General features: G+C 43.8%; 1 protein-coding gene and 2 long non-coding RNA genes across 4 annotated transcripts; all 3 read left to right on the top strand.

The window, feature by feature from the left end:
• The first annotated feature begins 590 nt into the window (after positions 1-590).
• Positions 591-3,423, top strand: LOC114157733 (uncharacterized). Of its 2 annotated transcripts, XR_003598237.1 has the most exons (4): positions 591-732; positions 852-2,573; positions 2,652-2,800; positions 2,919-3,423. It is a non-coding gene; the product is annotated as an uncharacterized LOC114157733 (long non-coding RNA). The 2 variants fall into 2 exon arrangements; XR_003598236.1 differs by having other exon boundaries at positions 852-2,800.
• Positions 3,424-5,465: 2,042 nt separating this feature from the next.
• Positions 5,466-10,567, top strand: LOC114157749 (uncharacterized). The gene is made up of 3 exons (XR_003598253.1): positions 5,466-5,511; positions 9,990-10,050; positions 10,145-10,567. It is a non-coding gene; the product is annotated as an uncharacterized LOC114157749 (long non-coding RNA).
• Positions 10,568-11,574: 1,007 nt separating this feature from the next.
• On the top strand, positions 11,575-19,168 carry LOC114157873 (mucin-5AC-like; the record flags this gene model as incomplete). The annotated part of the gene is made up of 4 exons (XM_028039043.1): positions 11,575-11,871; positions 12,904-13,228; positions 19,028-19,050; positions 19,148-19,168. Coding segments are annotated over 4 exons (666 nt in total), but the record flags the coding sequence as incomplete, so codon positions are not given.
• Between the last annotated feature and the right edge of the window lie 1,013 nt (positions 19,169-20,181).

Here is a 20,181-nt window from a genome sequence, read left to right as displayed (position 1 = left end):
ATTATGAAGGGAAATTATTCATATTTAAACTTAAAACAGAACAGGACAACTACGTGTAGCCTCTATATTGAGATTTTTTTTAATTATATTTTATTTTGAACACAGGTTTTCTCCTAAAATGTTTCCTCTTACATTAAAGGAATCTGTGCCTTTTATTGGTCAGCCAGTAGGGACTGATTTTATTAATTAGCGTTACATGTGTAATTATTAATGCTGTGTGTGCCCTGAACACAAACACATGTAGGTAATGATGGCTGACCTGCTGTAGTCCTGGAAGATTTTCTTCAGCCTTACCTACATCATCCAATCGCTGCGTCATGAGCTTCTACCACAACCTATCAGCATCGGAATGCACCTCAATTAACTTCTCCATCTACGGCTCCATCTGCCCACCAGTCGGGCTTCAACCCACCTCCATCCCTTCTTCTCCACCCTTGTTCTTCCATCTTCTTCAGACTTCCACCCTCTCCTTTGCCTCCTCCACCAGTGTCCAGGTCCCGGGGGGAAGACGTCTCTAATCCTCATGCTAATCTGCTCATCCAAGCCTATAGCATTTCACAGCTTCCATGTCTTCTACCGGATGCAACGGATCAATTGTCAACAACATGAACCTCAAATTTTCAGCAGCGTTTATACCTAGCAACATTCAAATTGCAGAGGTTTTGCTGAAAGCAGCTTTGATCGTCACAGACTTCAACATTGAAACTGCTTCTTTTCTTGTGGATGACATACGTAAGCTAAATTACATTCAAATAAAAATAAGTTAGCATTGCAATGATACAAAATCTGGTATATAACAGAGGAGGTGTTTTTTCAAATAAGGTCATGTGTCTTCTTTTCCTCACTTGCAGAGGTATCAAGTGGAGTAAGCCACAACATCAGCCTCATCACTGCACTCAGCTTGGTCCTGCTGTCATGGCTTCTTTCAAACCAGCAATAACGTCTCTGCTGGTTTCCAGAGGAAGATGTGCTGGAAAATGTCAATTCTTACTGGTGTGAAGAAGGACATTCTAAAAATTTACTCATGACACTTTAAAACTTTAAAAACATTTATTGAATCTTGATACTGTATAACAGTGAATATGTTTATTTGAATTGTCAGGCTCTTTAAGTTTGTTCATATCAGTTCTTTCTTATTTATTTATGTAAATTTAATTATTATGGTAAAGTAATATAATTTATAATCTGTGAACGGTAACATGAAGGTAATTAAGGATTATTTAGGTCAGAGACTGTTTATGTAATCCTTAAGATTTCTCTCTCAATCAATATTGTAAAACTGTCTGATCAATGTCCTGTATGATTGTCTAGTTTTTCTTTTTCTTTTAGTTGTATTTATCACAAAAATATTTTGTATTCAGTATGCTGAAAGTATTTTTGCTTATTTTTTCCTGTATAGATATCAATATAATAAAGATAAATTATAAGATACAGCGTTGGTCCTAGACTAAATTTATCAGAGTGTCCAAGGTGGGGCGATCATTTTTTTTATGGGGGCACATAGTAAAAAATTTTAAAAAAAGAAAAATCTTCATTTTATACATTATGTGAAGCTCCAGATTGCAGAGCGCTTGGGGTTGAAATTCAGCCTGGGGACTTGAAGAAGTCTTTAATCTGTTTCTAAAACATAATCAGCATTTAACATATATGTATTTAATGGCACAGTTAAAAGTAACAAAAGTTTATTAAACAATCAGATTATAAAAATTAAAGCAAATTTAATGGAACAAAAAAAAACAACCTCCAAGGCTATACAGAACTATTACATTATGAAGGGAAATTATTCATATTTAAACTTAAAACAGAACAGGACAACTACGTGTAGCCTCTATATTGAGATTTTTTTTAATTATATTTTATTTTGAACACAGGTTTTCTCCTAAAATGTTTCCTCTTACATTAAAGGAATCTGTGCCTTTTATTGGTCAGCCAGTAGGGACTGATTTTATTAATTAGCGTTACATGTGTAATTATTAATGCTGTGTGTGCCCTGAACACAAACACATGTAGGTAATGATGGCTGACCTGCTGTAGTCCTGGAAGATTTTCTTCAGCCTTACCTACATCATCCAATCGCTGCGTCATGAGCTTCTACCACAACCTATCAGCATCGGAATGCACCTCAATTAACTTCTCCATCTACGGCTCCATCTGCCCACCAGTCGGGCTTCAACCCACCTCCATCCCTTCTTCTCCACCCTTGTTCTTCCATCTTCTTCAGACTTCCACCCTCTCCTTTGCCTCCTCCACCAGTGTCCAGGTCCCGGGGGGAAGACGTCTCTAATCCTCATGCTAATCTGCTCATCCAAGCCTATAGCATTTCACAGCTTCCATGTCTTCTACCGGATGCCATAACATTAATCCATATCACAGGAGAAATTGGTCTGGATAGATTTGAATTCCCTTTACTGCTTTTTCACAAACTTCAAGCCTGATTGTTGCAATTATATTTTGAAGTACCCAATGTTAAAATTCACCAATAGAAAACTCACTTTTTTTGTCTTTTTGCAGCTTGAACCACTCTACCAGGCAGCGTTCGCTTCTTACCGCAGTTTCATTGTGATTTCATTCAGGTATGAGTTGCAGATAAATTCTGAAGACTATTTAATGTGAATGTGCACAGAATAACTGAAATGTTGTTACCTCTGCAGCAAAGGATCAATCATCAACAACATTGACCTTGGATTTGCAACAGCATCCCAACCTAGTAGCACCCAAATCACAGATATTTTGGTGAAAGCAAATTCAACCATCACAGCTTTCAACATTGACATCAATTCAATTTTTGTGGATGGCACACGTAAGTTAAATTACGTTCAAACTACAGAAAATATAGATTAACATGTTAATCATACAAGATCTATGAACTCACGAAGGAGTTTGTTGATGTAAGTTTTTTTTTGCCTTCTTTTACACAGAAACGTCGAGTGGAGCAAGCCATACAATCAGCCTCATCACTGCATTCAGCATGGTCCTGTTGTCATGGCTTCTTTCAACACAACAATAACGTCTCTGCTGGCTTCCAGAGGAAAATCTGCATGAAAATGTCAATTATTGCTTGTGTGAACAAGAATGTTGTTCTAATTCCAGACCAAGATTCACTTAGAATTTTAAACTTTAAAACATTTATTGAAACTTGATCATTTCCTCATGTCAATTTTGTCTTATTTATTAATGAAAAACTAATTATTCTGTGTCATTGTATTAACTTATCATATTCATCATGAAGGTATTTCTTGAAGGATTATTTAGTTTGGTGAAGATTTCTCTCAATAAATATTGTAGGATTTACCAAAAATAAGCTGTCTGAGCAACGTCCTGTATGATTGTCCAGTTTTTCTTTTCCTTTTAATTGTATTTATAACAGAAGGTATTCTGTAAAGAATATACCTATCAGTTTAATAAAAGATAATGAAAACACAATTTTGCAATGGAATTGTTTTTATATATTAAATTATCTTCTTTTCTCCTCCCTGTCTGAAGTTACAAACCAAACTTATCTCGTTTTAGCTTAGTTAGAATTACCAAAATTATTTCTATTTACTAAACTACAGGATTTGTGTCAAGCCTTTGGGGTTTCCTTCCACAGGTTTCCACACAACATTTTGCTGGAGTTCTGGCCCATTCCCTCTGATGACAGAATTGGTGGGACTGAGTCCATTTTGTAGGAAGCCTCACTTGCACACACACTAAGTTAAAACCTGAAAAGTGTGGTCAGATTTAACTTCACACAGTGAGAACAAATGTGCATGTCTCTTTTTAGTCTGTGTATGGAAAGAGTTAGTGCTTTATATACTTACACTTATTATTATTATTATTATTGTAATCAGCATCTAAACCCATGCAAAAATGTTTTCATGAAACTGCGTTCATTAGAATAACAAGCAAATAATCAGCCGACATCTTCAGGGAATCAGGAGAAAATATTCCATTAATCTCAGTACATAAAAAGAGACAGTGACAGAAAAGAATGGCAGGCCATTCACCCTGTCTCCCTTAGAGACAGGGTGAAGCTCGGTCATCCGGGACGGACTCAGAGTAGAGCTGCTGCTTCTCCACATTGACACGAGCCAGTGGCGGAGGTTCTGCCGTGTGGTTAGGATGCCTCCCTGGTGAGGTGTTTTGGGCAGATCCCACCGGGAGGAGACCCAAAAGTAGACCCAAGACAAGCTGGAGGGACTACGTGCCTCTGCTGGCCTTGAAATGCTGGTGGAAGGATGGACAGATGGATGGATGGATGAACGGATGGAAAATGCATTAGGAATGATTCACTGTATCTGACATACTTTTGAATGGGAACAACCAAAAACAACATCCTACTTCTGTTAGTTATAATGCTAGTCATAGATCAGTCACTTTGGTCTGAGGCTCAGCAGTCTTTTTATTAAATGCAGCAAACTGTGAAGTGGCAAGATTTGACCCGTCTGCCAATGATACATAGAGAAAGTATTTCAAAAGAAAGCCATGCAATTATTGATTTTAGTTTCCTCTTGAATTTTCCTTGTGGTTGAATGACTGTACTTGTTAAAGCATTTTCCTATGTAGTTAAATGTCTAAATCAAACACGTGTGAATTGTAATTTCACAAATTGTAATTAAAGAATTATACAATAAAGTTAATTGTAAAATGTTTGTTTACAAATTTATTTTATAGTTGCATTCTCAACTGACATTGAAGACTTTAACATTGGAACCATATTGCTTTTTTTTTTTAACTCAGAATATTTTTAAAATAAATTTCAAATTGTTTTGAAATTCTCATGTATGTTTTGTTACAGTGTGACTCCACAACAGACATTTCTTGCCATGTTATGACATAACTTTTGTAAGACCTTACACAAAAAAACAAGTTCTCATTTAAGGATCACAAAATGTGGACTTCTTGTGATCCCTTTTGTGAACCTAAGCATGGTTTGTTTTGTGCCTAATCCGACCTGTCAACTAAGAATTTCACAAGTTAATAATGGATTTCTGAACAGAGTGCATCTATTCTAAATTTGGATTCTCTAAAGCTGTCAGCGTTGCACAAAAGACGGTATTACAGCCACACCTCTGGCATTTTCTTACTCACAATTTGCATTCAACAAACTTACCGTGCATCTTAGCAAAATGAAACTAAGCCAAAAAATATATTTTCGCTGTTTTAGAGTTTAAACAAAGTTTATATAAATATAAAGTCTTATCTTTATATTTTGACATACTTAAAATTGCAACACATCCACAAATAAAAGCAAAATTGTCTGGATTGTTTACTTGGGTGGAATGAAGAAATATCACTGAGCTGTGAATGTGGTATAGATGAAAGAAACTTAAAAAAAAGGGGAGTTGCACAGCCGGATTTGTTACCTCGCCATTCCTGAAATACCTATGTTGTTTCAAACGAAATTTCATATCTGCGTCATTCTGGTAATAACTTAGAGCTAATATATAAGGCTGAGCAAGCTCTAGAAAAGCAAGTTTCAAGAGCAGCAAGAGAGATTTTAGGAACCTTTGAATTGATTTACTGCTCTGGGTAAGTACATTTCTGAGCGTTAAGATTTAAAGGTTTAAATACAAGAAACCTTAAAAATTTTTAACACAGATTTGTTTTTAGATATTTACACACTAGTTTTAAATTGAGGAATTTGTAAACATTTAACTAGTTCGCACTGATTCAAGGGCATTTTATGTAATCAGTAAAATAGGCAAAATTATGTCAAAGTTTCACCACATTAAAGAGAATCAAAACAGATTTTTACTTTTAGTTCTTTTTTTATATATATTATCAAAGTTACAGAATTTGGATTTTTTTTTGTTTGTTTTTTCTCACTTTTTCATAAAAACTGCTTTTGTTTAGGAGAAGTTATGAGTACGTTTTCCCATTTTTGCTAAATTCTTACTTTAGCAGTCATTATAAACATATATTTAAAAAAATATTTTGTGGTCTGTTTATCTTACAGTAACAGCGAGGTTATTTAAAATAGATACTAAACATTTCAACAATATTCTAATATATGGAGTTTATATTCACGTTTTAGTTCCGCTTAATCCCAGAGTTCAACCCTCTCTGATCTTTATTGACCTGAATATGGAAGTCAGTATAGTAGCAATTTTCAGATTGGCAAAAGATGCTTTTCTCTTAATTTCTTTCTTTTCTTTTTTTTGTGTCTCCGGGTTTGTGTTGAACGTCGACTTGAATTTGACCACTTAGGCAGGATGATTCTCTGAGCTATCCATCCCTTTGGAGAGATGAGCACAGGCAGAATCACAGAGTACCAAAAATACCTGTTTCTTCATTCTTGTTCATTCTCCTGGAAACATTGTAACACTTTTTGCCTTGGCATATTTAACACCTCCAATTTCTAAGACAGACCTTTCAAACTCCCAAAATACCCCACGAGTTTACTACAAATAGTACTGATAGAAAACCACATAAGGAGATTACAGAATTTGTGAGTTTGTGTCGAAGACAGACGTGGCCTTTATTAAAACCTACCCCACTATGTAGGATGCAATTCATAATGGGATGAGTTGGAGCAGAATTTTAAAAAAAGAACAAAATTAGAAACCACATTGTAGATGCAATTTAACAAGTGTAATTGAGAAATAAGCCAACCCAAAATAGCATCTTGTCATTCTTTATGGACAACTTTCAGATAATTAGCTTCTTGAGAAACTACTTTCTCAACAGACAGACAATATTCTAGTTCCAACTGTGTAAAAACCCAATCAAAATTCATCTTTTGTCAAAAAAAAAAGAAAGTTCTTACCTCTAAATCAGTTTTTTCCTAAATAAAATAGGAACACCACAGCTTTCAGCCCTGACATCCACCTTGTGGGCTTGACTCAATAATCATAGAATTGATGTAGCGCCATCAATTATAAATGGTAGAATTGATGGTTTTACAACTCGCAACGCGTTGCAATCATCCCTGTTGCAGGCAAGATCTGCCTACAACAGGAAAAAAAACAACATTTAATTAGAATATAGTTCATTACTATTTACTGATACATATTGAAATAGACATTATTTCTCTCTAAAACCCACACAGGACAGTGAAAAATAAATTTGGCTAAATTTGCCTGCAGGGTTCCAGAAGTGTTTCCAACTTCTGCTCTCTGTCCATTTCAGCTGTAATTGGGGATCTTGGTGTTGTGTGTGGTGAGAACATCCCTGAGTTTCTGCGGATTCCTTTTATTATGTTCAAAGTCGAATTCCATCTGGATGGGAATATTTATTTTGTCCGTGTTCTGTTTAATTGCTCCCGCGTTCAAAGTTGCCCACGACGTTTCTTCATTTGTCCAAAACATTGCCGAATGCGCTGTTAAAAAGGCGTACCCTGACAGGACGCCGGAGAAGCTGCGCGATGCGTTATGTTTCCTGGCATTATTTAGGCTAAACGGTTTCAGCAAAATGTCTTTAAAGTTACCCGACAACGTCCAGTCTCCAAAGAATCAGTTGCTGCATGTTTCAGCGCTCTCTTAGCTTTTGCGTCTTTCTTGTGATTTGAACACTTGTTGTGACCGCAAGAGCGTTGCTCAGACCCACAACACTATTGTCGAAGACTGTTGGTTGAAAAAAAAAAAAAAATAATGAATTTAATACACTGCCCAAATAAGGGCTATACATAATTATCAGCGCTAATCAAAAATTGCTTATTTACACACAGGCCAGATGCCCACCCACCACTAACTAAGCAGAAATATAAGGTTTTTCTTTTTTCTTTAACAATTTAAATACATGGTTCATTTTGTTCTGTGGTCTTTCCCAGCCTCTCAACACTTTAAATTGTTTTAGTTTTCCTCTTCTGAACAGGTTCAACATGATATTCCTGTTGTAGACTACTAACGATGACAAATCCTAAGCATTACTGAGTTATTAAATACGTGTTATAGCCTATGTGATAATTTGAATAAAACTGGAAATTTATCAAATTAATAATTCAGTATTGTTTTCGTAATTTATGACACAAAAATATATTAAATTTGGAATCAGAGCAAAATTTGAATCAAATGCATGGTAAAATAATTTATTAATTTTTTTTCAAGTTATGTTTCACTTCCTGTGCTAAAGTAGATTATTGAATAATTATAACTGCTCCCTTGTCTACTAAATCCTAACAGCTTCACATGACCTCAGTGGCAGAATAGCCAATGACAAAAATATGTTTCATGTTTTATTTTATCTGATTTGTAATATGGAGAGATAAAAAATAAATTCCTAAACTTTAGGAGCACATGACTATGAATAAAAATATACACATTAAGTTATTACTCAAGTACGGAAAAGAATTAGGGCCACTGGAAAAAAACAAAATCTGACTTTATTCTCAGAATTCTGAGAATAAAGTCAGAATCGTGACATTTCTCTCAAAATTCTGATTTGAAAGTCAGAATTTTGTTTTTTGGTGGCCCTAATCCTCTTCCATACATTACTTGAGACCTAAAACGGCGAGTGACTGAGGGTCATTGCATGTAACGGAAACCCTGTAAATTCTAGACACTAACAGATACCATAGAATTGCACAAAAATCCGTGAGGGACGGCGGAGTCCCTGCTCGAAATTCCGTGTAAGAGGTGTACGGAGCCTGGTGCCAGAAGCCCATTAAAATGCTGCCTACATCGTTTTAAACTGTGTGATTGTAAACGTGAAAGACAATAAAAATAGCAATATGTATTTTGTTCCATATAACACAGTAGGAGTGTAACAGGTAAACCTTTTATGGATGCAAACTCAACTAAAAACCCACCTGTTTAGGATTGTATTTGAAACCTAATCAATTACAAATTTATTGATGGAACCTGACTTAATGTCGTGTTTTGATTGTTGATTCTATGTTGCATTGTGTTTCTGTGTTTGATATGATGTAAAGCACTTTGAAATGCCTTGCTGCTGAAATGTGCTATACAAATAAAATCAGATTGATTGATTGATTGATTGATAAATATAAATTTTTTTAATCATAATTTGTGCAAGATAATTATTTATTATTTCAATTTGACAGACAAGTCTCCTGTTGTATTACAATTTTACATAAATAAAAATCTAATTTTGTACATTTTAAAGTACTAAACTGACACTTGTGGCCTTCCATACATGAGGTTCTGAATCAAATTATTAATATATTAGTATATATATACTAATAGTGTAAAACAACTAAAAATACCCCTTATATTCTAGTTTCTTCAAAGCAGCAACCTTTTGCTGTGATTACTGCTTTGCACACACTCTGCATTTTCTTGATGAGCTTCAAAAGGTCGTCACCTGAAATGGTTTTCACTTCATAGGTCAACCTGCCCTGTCAGGTTAATAAGTGGGATTTATTGCCTTATAAATAGTCATGAAAATAAAGAAAACACATTTTAATTAGAAGGTGTGTAAAAACCTTTGGTCTGTACTGTATATATATATTATGTTAGACATGTGTAGATTTGAGCTAGTTTTGAACTTTCCTCTCACAGCTGAGGGTTTACAGCAGTCTCTACATTTCAATCATACCTATTTTTAAGATGCAGTGGTGAGGAGGAAACTGGTATCCATGTCAAGCTAGAGCAAACTTTGAAACAGCGCAGTCATTAATGTTACCAGTATCCAAGCATTAACCATCAGATTCAGACCTGGTATAATGATAACTTCCACAAGTAAATAAGCACAGTAAGCCTCTGGCAGAAACAGCTGAGCGCAGAGGGCACAGAGGTAGTCTGTGGATTCGAGAGTGAACTGAAGGCTGTACCAGCAGCTTGACGTTGTTTCTATTTCTAGAAGCGATGGCACAACTGGCTGACTCAGAAAGGAGCGACAAATTGAAGCTGCTTATTTTCCCCTGTCTGCCTGTAGTGCAACGAGAATTTTATAATTTACTATAGAACGGCTCTTATGAAATGTCCACAATGAAATGTGGATATCCACATTTCAAAATGTCTCTATGTTAAATGAAATTAAGTATTGATGAATTATTTCTCCGATTCACTAATGTTTGAATAAGATGTTTGTTTTGCTTACAATTACAGCATTAAGATTGAAAAAGCATGGGTCCTGAAAAAGTGTTACTACTGCTACTAATACTAACAAGTAAGTTTGATATTATAAATCCAGTGACTAAATACAACAGCATATGATGTAAATATTGATTATTTAAAATGTTTCCACTCTAAAAAATAAACAGCTCAGAAGATGATGGCTGCACAGACAACTACAAGTCCTACAACCATCACAAGTGCTTATTCAACAACAAACAAAGTGGCAACAACAAGAAGCACTCCAGACACAACAACAGCAGTTGTTACCTCAACAACGTCAGACACAACTACAGAGCCTCAACCAACAACTGTAGTTGTTCCAGAAACTACAACAGCTATTCCAGTACAAACTACAGCTGTTCCAACTGCAACTGCAACCACACTCTCTGTAACAACAGGTGGTCGCACAACAACCACAGAAGAAAAATCCAAAACAACAGCAACTCCAACAACAACCACAGCACCATCAAGTACAGCTGATGCAAAAACAACCACTACAGCTGCTACATCCACAACTGCTGCATTAACCACAACAAAAAATGCAATAATCACAACCAAAGCAGCTGAAACCACAACTATATCAGCTCCAGCAACTACAGCTGCTCCAACCACAACCACTTCAATTCCAACAACAACCACTGCGGCTCCATTAACAACTACAGCTTCTCAAACCACAACCAATGCACCTCCAACCACAACCACAACAGCTCCAACCACAACCACAGGTGCTCCAAAAACAACGACAGCTACTCCATCCACAACCACTTCAGAGCCAACCACAACAACAGAGGCACCGACCACAACTACAGCTGCTTCAACCACAACTACATTGGCTCCAACTACAACTACAGCTACTGAAGCACCAACTACTTCAGATCCACCCAAAACCACAGCAGCTTCAACCACAACAACAGCTGTTCCAATAACAACCACTGCAGTTCCAACCACAACCACAGCAGCACCAACCACAACCACAGCAGCTCCAACCACAACTAAAAATGCTCCAACCACAACCAAAGCACCTCCAACCACAACAACAGCTGCACCAACCATAACCACAACCGCTCCAACCACAACCACAGCAGCTCCAACCACAACAACAGCTGAGTCAACCACAACCACAGCTGCATCAACTACAACCACTGCGGCTCCATCTACAACTACAGCTGTGCCAACCACAACCACAGCAGCTCCAACCACAACCACAACAGCTGCAACCACCACCACAGCTGCTCCAACCACAACAACGGCTGTTCCAACTACCTCCACAGAGGCTCCAACCACAACAACAATTGCTCCAACTAATACCACAGCGGCTCATACCAAAACCACAGAAGCTCCAACTACAACCACAGCGGATCCAACCACAACAACAGTTGCTCCATCCACATCCACTGCTGCTCCAACCACAACCACAGCTGCTCCAACTACAGCCACAGTGGCTCCAACCACAACCACAGTTTCTCCATCTAGAACCACAGCTGCTCCAACCACAACTACACCTGTGCCAACCACAACCACAGCAGCTCCAAACACAACGACAACAGCTCCAACAACAACCACAGCTGCTCCAACTACAACAACGGCTGCTCCAACTACAACCACAGAGGCTCCAACAACAACCACAGCGGCTCCAACCACAGTCACAGCTGCTCCAACTACAACCACAGCTTCTGCAACTACAACCACAGCGGCTCCAACAACATCCACAGCTACTCCAACCACAACCACAGCTTCTGCAACCACAACTACAACTGCTCCAACCACGACTACAGCTCATCCAACCACGACAACAGCTGCTCCAACCACAATCACAGTTGCTCCAACCACAACAGCTACAACCACAGCGGCTCAAACAACAACCACAACTGTGTCAACCACAACCACAGCTGCATCAACTACAACCACAGCGGCCCCAACCACAACCAAAGCTGCTCCAACCACAACTACAGCTGTGCCAACCACAACCACAGCAGCTCCAACCACAACCACAACAGCTGCAACCACCACCACAGCTACTCCAACCACAACAACGGCAGCTCCAACTACAACCACAGCTGCTCCAACCACAACGACAGCGGCTCCAACCACAACCACAGCGGATAGAACCACAACAACAATAGCTCGATCCACATCCACTGCTGCTCCAACCACAACCACAGCTGCTCCAACTACAGCCACAGCGGCTCCAACCACAACCACAGCTTCTCCATCTACAACAACAGCGGCTCCAACAACAACCAAAGCTCCTCCAACCACAACTACAACTGTGCCAACCACAACCACAGCTGCATCAACTACAACCACATCGGCTCCTACCACAACCACAGCTCCTCCAACTACAACCACAGTGGCTCCATCCACAACCACAGCTGTGCCAACCACAACCACAGCTGCAACAACCACAGCGCCTCCAACCACAACCACAGCTGCTCCAACCACAACTACAGCTGTGTCAACGACAACCACAGCAGCTCCAACCACCACCACAACTGCTCCAACAACAACCACAGCTGCTGCAAGCACAACAACAGGAGCTCCATCCACAACCACAGGGGCTCCAACCACAACCACAACAGCTCCAACCACAACAAGAGCTGCTCCAACCACAACAACAGCTACACCAACCACAACCACAACGGCTCCAACCACAACCACTGCAGTTCCAACCACAGCCACAGCATCACCAACCATAACCACAGCAGCTACAACTACAACCACAGCACCTCCCACCACAACAACAGGTGCACCAACCACAACTGTACCAATCACAGCCACAGTTGCTCCAACATCCACAGCATCTCCAACCACAACAAAAGCACCACTAACAACAACCACAGCATCTCCAACAACAACAGCTGCATCACCCACAACCATAGATGTTCCAACCACAACCACAGCTGCTCCAACCACAAACACAGCTGCTCCAACCACAACAACAGGCGCTCCAACCACAACCACAGCTGCTCCATCCACAACAACAGCGGCTCCAACCACAACAGCTCCAACCACAGCGGCTCAAACAACAACCACAACTGTGCCAACCACAACCACAGCGGCTCCAACAACAACCACAACTGTGCCAAGGACAACCACAACTGAACAATCCACAACCACAGTTGCTTCAACAACCACAGTACCTAGTACCACAACAACAGCTGCAAAAACCACAACCACAGATGCTCCAACCACAACTACAGCTGTGTCAACCACAACCACAGCAGCTCCAACCACAACAACAACTGCTCCAACAACAACCACAGCTGCTGCAACCACAACAACAGGAGCCCCATCCACAACCACAGCGGCTCCAACCACAACCACAACAGCTCCAACCACAACAGGAGCTGCTCCAACCACAACAACAGCTACTCCAATCACAACCACAGCGGCTCCAACAAAAACCACAGCTACTGAAGCACCAACTACTTCAGATCCAACCACAACCACAGCAGCTTCAACCACAACAACAGCTGTTCCAATAAAAACCACTGCAGTTCAAACCACAACCACAGCAGCACCAACCACAACCACAGCAGCTCCAACCACAACCACAAATGCTCCAACCACAACCACAAATGCTCCAACCACAACAACATCGGCTCCAACCACAACAACAGCGGCTCCAACCACAACAACATCGGCTCCAACCACAACAACAGCGGCTCCAACCACAACAACATCGGCTCCAACCACAACAACAGCGGCTCCAACCACAACAACAGCTGTTCCAACCACAACCACAGATGCTCCGACCACAACCACAAATGCTCCAACCACAACCACAAATGCTCCAACCACGACACCAGCTGCTCCAATCACAACAGCAGCAAAAACCACAACAGCGGCTACAACCACAACCACAACAGCTCCGACCACAACCACAGCTGCTCCAACCACAACCACAGATGCTCCGACCACAACCACAGATGCTCCAACCACAACCACAGCTGCTCAAACCACAACAACAGCTGCTCCAACCACAACCACAGCGGCCCCAACCACAACCACAGCTGCTCCAACCACAACAACAGCTGCTCCAACCACAACCACAGCCGCTCCAGCCACAACCACAACAGCTACAACCACAACCACAGCCGCTCCAACCACAACAACAGCTGCTACAACCACAACCACAGCTGCTACAACCACAACCACAATGGCTCCAACCACAACAACATCGGCTCCAACCACAACAACAGCGGCTCCAACCACAACAACAGCTGTTCCAACCACGACCACAAATGCTCCAAACACAACCACAGCTGCTCCAACCACAACAACAGCTGCTCAAACCACAACCACAGCGGCCCCAACCACAACCACAGCTGCTCCAACCACAACAACAGATGCTCCGACCACAACCACAGATGCTCCAACCACAACCACAGCTGCTCCAACCACAACAGCTGCTCCAACCACAACCACAGCGGCCCCAACCACAACCACAGCTGCTCCAACCACAACAACAGCTGCTCCAACCACAACCACAGCCGCTCCAGCCACAACCACAACAGCTACAACCACAACCACAGCCGCTCCAACCACAACAACATCGGCTCCAACCACAACAACAGCGGCTCCAACCACAACAACAGCTGTTCAAACCACAACCACAAATGCTCCAAACACAACCACAGCTGCTCCAACCACAACCACAGTGGCCCCAACCACAACCACAGCTGCTCCAACCACAACAACAGCTACTCCAACCACAACCACAGCCGCTACAACCACAACCACAACAGCTACAACCACAACCACAGCCGCTCCAACCACAACAACAGCTGCTACAACCACAACCACAGCTGCTACAACCACAACCACAGTTGCTACAAACACAACAGCAGCTGCTACAACCACAACCACAACAGCTCCAACCACAACAACAACTTTTCCAACAACAACAACAGGCGCTCCAACCACAACAGCTGTAAGCACAACAACAGCGGCTCCAACCACAACCACAGCTGCTCCAACCACAACCACAGCAGCTCCAACCAAAACAGCTGCTCCAACCACAACAACAGCAGCTCCAACCACAACAACAGCTGCTCCAACCACAACAACAGCTGCTCCAACTACAACCACAGCGGCTCCAACCAGAAGAACAGTTGCTCCAACCACAACCACAGCAGCTCCAACCAAAACAGCTGCTCCAACCACAACAACAGCTGCTCCAACCACGACAACAGCTTCTCCAACAACGACAACAGCTGCTCCAACCACAACCACACTGGCTCCAACAACGACAACATCGGCTCCAACCACAACCACAGCTGCTCCAACCACAACAACAGCTGCTCCAACCACAACCACAGCGGCCCCAACCACAACCACAGCTGCTCCAACCACAACAACAGCTGCTCCAACCACAACCACAGCTGCTACAACCACAACCACAGCTGCTACAACCACAACCACAACAGCTCCAACCACAACAACAACTTTTCCAACCACAACAGGCGCTCCAACCACAACAGCTGTAACCACAACAACAGCGGCTCCAACCACAACCACAGCTGCTCCAACCACAACCACAGCAGCTCCAACCAAAACAGCTGCTCCAACCACAACAACAGCAGCTCCAACCACAACAACAGCTGCTCCAACAACAACAACAACTGCTCCAACTACAACCACAGTGGCTCCAACCACAAGAACAGTTGCTCCAACCACAACCACAACGGCTCCAACCACATCCACAGTTGCTCCAACCACAACCACAACGGCTCCAACTACAACCACAGCTGCTCCAACCACAACCACAGCGGCTCCAACAACAACCACAGCGGCTCCAACCACAACAACAACAGCGGCTCCATCCACAACAACAGCAGCTCCAACCACAACAACAGCAGCTCCAACAACAAATACAGCAGCTCCAACCACAACAACAGCTGCTCCAACTACAACAACAGCGGCTCCAACCACAACAACAGTTGCTCCAACCACAACCACAACGGCTACAACCACAACCACAACGGCTCCAACCACAACCACAACGGCTCCAACTACAACCACAGCTTCTCCAACCACAACCACAGCTGCTCCAACCATAACAACAGCTGCTCCAACTACAACAGCAGCTCCAACCACAACCACTGCTGCTCCAACCACAACCACACCAGCTCCAAAAACAACCACAGCTGCGGCAACCACAACCACATCGGATCCAACCACAACCACAGTTCCTCCCACCACAACAACAGCACCACTAACAACAACCACATCATCTCCAACAACAACAGCTGCACCACCCACAACCAGAGATGTTCCAACCACAACCACAGCTGCTCCAACCACAACAACAGGCGCTCCAACCACAACCACAGCTGCTCCAACCACAACAACAGCTGCTCCAACCACGACAACAGCTTCTCCAACCACGACACCAGCTGCTCCAATCAGAACAGCAGCAAAAACCACAACAGCGGCTACAACCACAACCACAACAGCTCCAACCACAACCACAGCTGCTCCAACCACAACCACAGTTGCTCCAACCATGACAACAGCTGCTCCAACCATGACAACAGCTGCTCCAACCACAACAACAGCAGCTCCAACCACAACAACAGCTGCTCCAACTACAACAACAGCGGCTCCAACCACAACAACAGTTGCTCCAACCACAACCACAACGGCTCCAACCACAACCACAACAGCTCCAACTACAACCACAGCTTCTCCAACCACAAACACAGCTGCTCCAACCACAACAACAGCTGCTCCAACTACAACAACAGGAGCTCCAACCACAACCACAACAGTTCCCACCACAACAAGAGCTGCTCCAACCACAGCAACAGCTGCTCCAACCACAACCACAGCTGCTCCAACCACGACAACAGCTGCCCCAACGACAACCACAACCACAGCTGCTCCAACCACCAGCACAACAGCTCCAACGACAACCACAACCATAGATGTTCCAACCACAACCACAGCTGCTCCAACCACAACAACAGGCGCTCCAACCACAACCACAGCTGCTCCAACCACGACAACAGCTGCTCCAACCACGACAACAGCTGCCCCAACCACGACAACAGCTTCTCCAACCACGACAACAGCTGCTCCAATCACAACAGCAGCAAAAACCACAACAGCGGCTACAACCACAACCACAACAGCTCCAACCACAACAACAGCTACTCCAACCACAACAACAGCTTTTCCAACCACAACCACAGATGCTCCGACCACAACCACAGATGCTCCAACCACAACAACAGCGGCCCCAACCACAACCACAGCTGCTCCAACCACAACAACAGCTGCTCCAACCACAAGAACAGCTGTTCCAATCACAACCACAGCCGCTCCAACCACAACAACAGCAGCTCCGACCACAACAACAGCTGCTCCGACCACAACCACAGCCGCTCCAACCACAACCACAACAGTTACAACCACAAGAACAGCTGTTCCAACCACAACCACAGCTGCTACAACCACAACCACAGGTGCTACCACCACAACAGCAGCTGCTACAACAAAAACCACAACAGCTCCGACCACAACAACAATTCTTCCAACCACAACCACAATGGCTCCAACCACAACAACATCGGCTCCAACCACAACAACAGCGGCTCCAATCACAACAACAGGTTTTCCAACCACAAACACAGATGCTCCGACCACAACCACAGATGCTCCAACCACAACCACAGCGGCCCCAACCACAACCACAGCTGCTCCAACCACAACAACAGCTGCTCCAACCACAAGAACAGCTGTTCCAATCACAACCACAGCCGCTCCAACCACAACAACAGCAGCTCCGACCACAACAACAGCTGCTCCGACCACAACCACATCCGCTCCAACCACAACCACAGCCGCTCCAACCACAACCACAACAGTTACAACCACAACCACAGCCGCTCCAACCACAACCACAGCTGCTACAACCACAACCACAGTTGCTACAACCACAACAACAGCGGCTCCAACCACATCCACAGCTGCTCCAACCACAACAACAGCAGCTCCAACCACAACAACAGCTGCTCCAACTACAACCACAGCGGCTCCAACCACAAGAACAGTTGCTCCAACCACAACCACAACGGCTCCAACCACATCCACAGTTGCTCCAACCACAACCACAACGGCTCCAACTACAACCACAGCTGCTCCAACCACATTCACAGCTGCTCCAACCACAACCACAGCGGCTCCAACCACAACAACAGTTGCTCCAACCACAACGGCTCCAACTACAACCACAGCTGCTCCAACCACATTCACAGCGGCTCCAACCACAACAACAGCAGCTCCATCCACAACAACAGCTGATCCATCCACAACAACAACTGCTCCAACTACAACCACAGTGGCTCCAACCACAAGAACAGTTGCTCCAACCACAACCACAACGGCTCCAACCACATCCACAGTTGCTCCAACCACAACCACAACGGCTCCAACTACAACCACAGCTGCTCCAACCACATTCACAGCGGCTCCAACCACAACCACAGCGGCTCCAACCACAACAACAGTTGCTCCAACTACAACCACAGCGGCTCCAACCATAAGAACAGTTGCTCCAACCACAACCACAACGGCTCCAACCACATCCACAGTTGCTCCAACCACAACGGCTCCAACTACAACCACAGCTGCTCCAACCACAACCACAGCGGCTCCAACCACAACCACAGCGGCTCCAACCACAACAACAGCAGCTCCATCCACAACAACAGCAGCTCCAACCACAACAACAGCAGCTCCAACCACAACAACAGCTGCTCCAACTACAACAACAGCGGCTCCAACCACAACAACAGTTGCTCCAACCACAACCACAACGGCTCCAGCCACAATGGCTCCAACTACAACCACAGCTTCTCCAACCACAACGACAGCTGCTCCAACCACAACAACAGCTGCTCCACCTACAACAACAGCAGCTCCAACCACAACCACAACAGCTCCAACCACAACAAGAGCTGCTCCAACCACAGCAACAGCTGATCCAACCACAACCACTGCCGCTCCAACCACAACCACACCAGCTCCAACAACAACCACAGCTGCGGCAACCATAACCACAGCAGCTACAACCACAACCACAGCACCTCTCACCACAACAACAGCACCTCTAACAACAACCACAGCATCTCCAACAACAACAGCTGCACCACCCACAACCATAGATGTTCCAACCACAACCACAGCTGCTCCAACCGCGACAACAGCTGCTCCAACCACAACAACAGCGGCTCCAACCACAACCACAACAGCTCCAACCACAACCACTGCAGTTCCAACCACAGCCACAGCATCACCAACCATAACCACAGCAGCTACAACCACAACCACAGCACCTCCCACCACAACAACAGCACCACTAACAACAACCACAGCATCTCCAACAACAACAACAGCTGCACCACCCACAACCATAGATGTTCCAACCACAACCACAGCTGCTCCAACCACAACAACAGGCGCTCCAACCACAACCACAGCTGCTCCAACCACCAGCACAACAGCTCCAACCACAACAACATCTGCTCCAAACACGACTACAGCTGCTGCAACCACGACAACAGCTGCTCCAATCACAACAGCAGCAAAAACCACAACAACGGCTCCAACCACAACAACAACAGCTCCAACCACAACCACAGCTGCTCCAACCAGAACCACAATAGCTCCAACCACAACAACAGCGGCTCCAACCACAACAACAGCTATTCCAACCACAACCACAGATGCTCCGACCACAACCACAGATGCTCCAACCACAACCACAGCTGCTCCAACCACTACCACAGCGGCCCCAACCACAACAACAGCTGCTCCAACCACTACCACAGCTGTTCCAATCACAACCACAGCCGCTCCAACCACCACAACAGCAGCTCCGACCACAACAACAGCTGCTCCGACCACAACCACATCCGCTCCAACCACAACCACAGCCTCTCCAGCCACAACCACAAAAGCTACAACCACAACCACAGCCGCTACAACCACAACAACAGCTGTTACAACCACAACCACAGCTGCTACAACCACAACCACAGTTGCTACAACCACAACAGCAGCCGCTACAACCACAACCACAGCAGCTCCAACCACAAAAACAACTTTTCCAACCACAACAACAGGCGCTCCAACCACAACAGCTGTAACCACAACAACAGCGGCTCCAACCACAACC

This window comes from Xiphophorus couchianus, chromosome 14 (assembly GCF_001444195.1).
Source record: "Xiphophorus couchianus chromosome 14, X_couchianus-1.0, whole genome shotgun sequence".
Lineage (NCBI taxonomy): Eukaryota > Metazoa > Chordata > Actinopteri > Cyprinodontiformes > Poeciliidae > Xiphophorus > Xiphophorus couchianus.
Note: the sequence above shows the minus strand (reverse complement) of the source record. Positions and strands in the feature narration are given on the sequence as shown.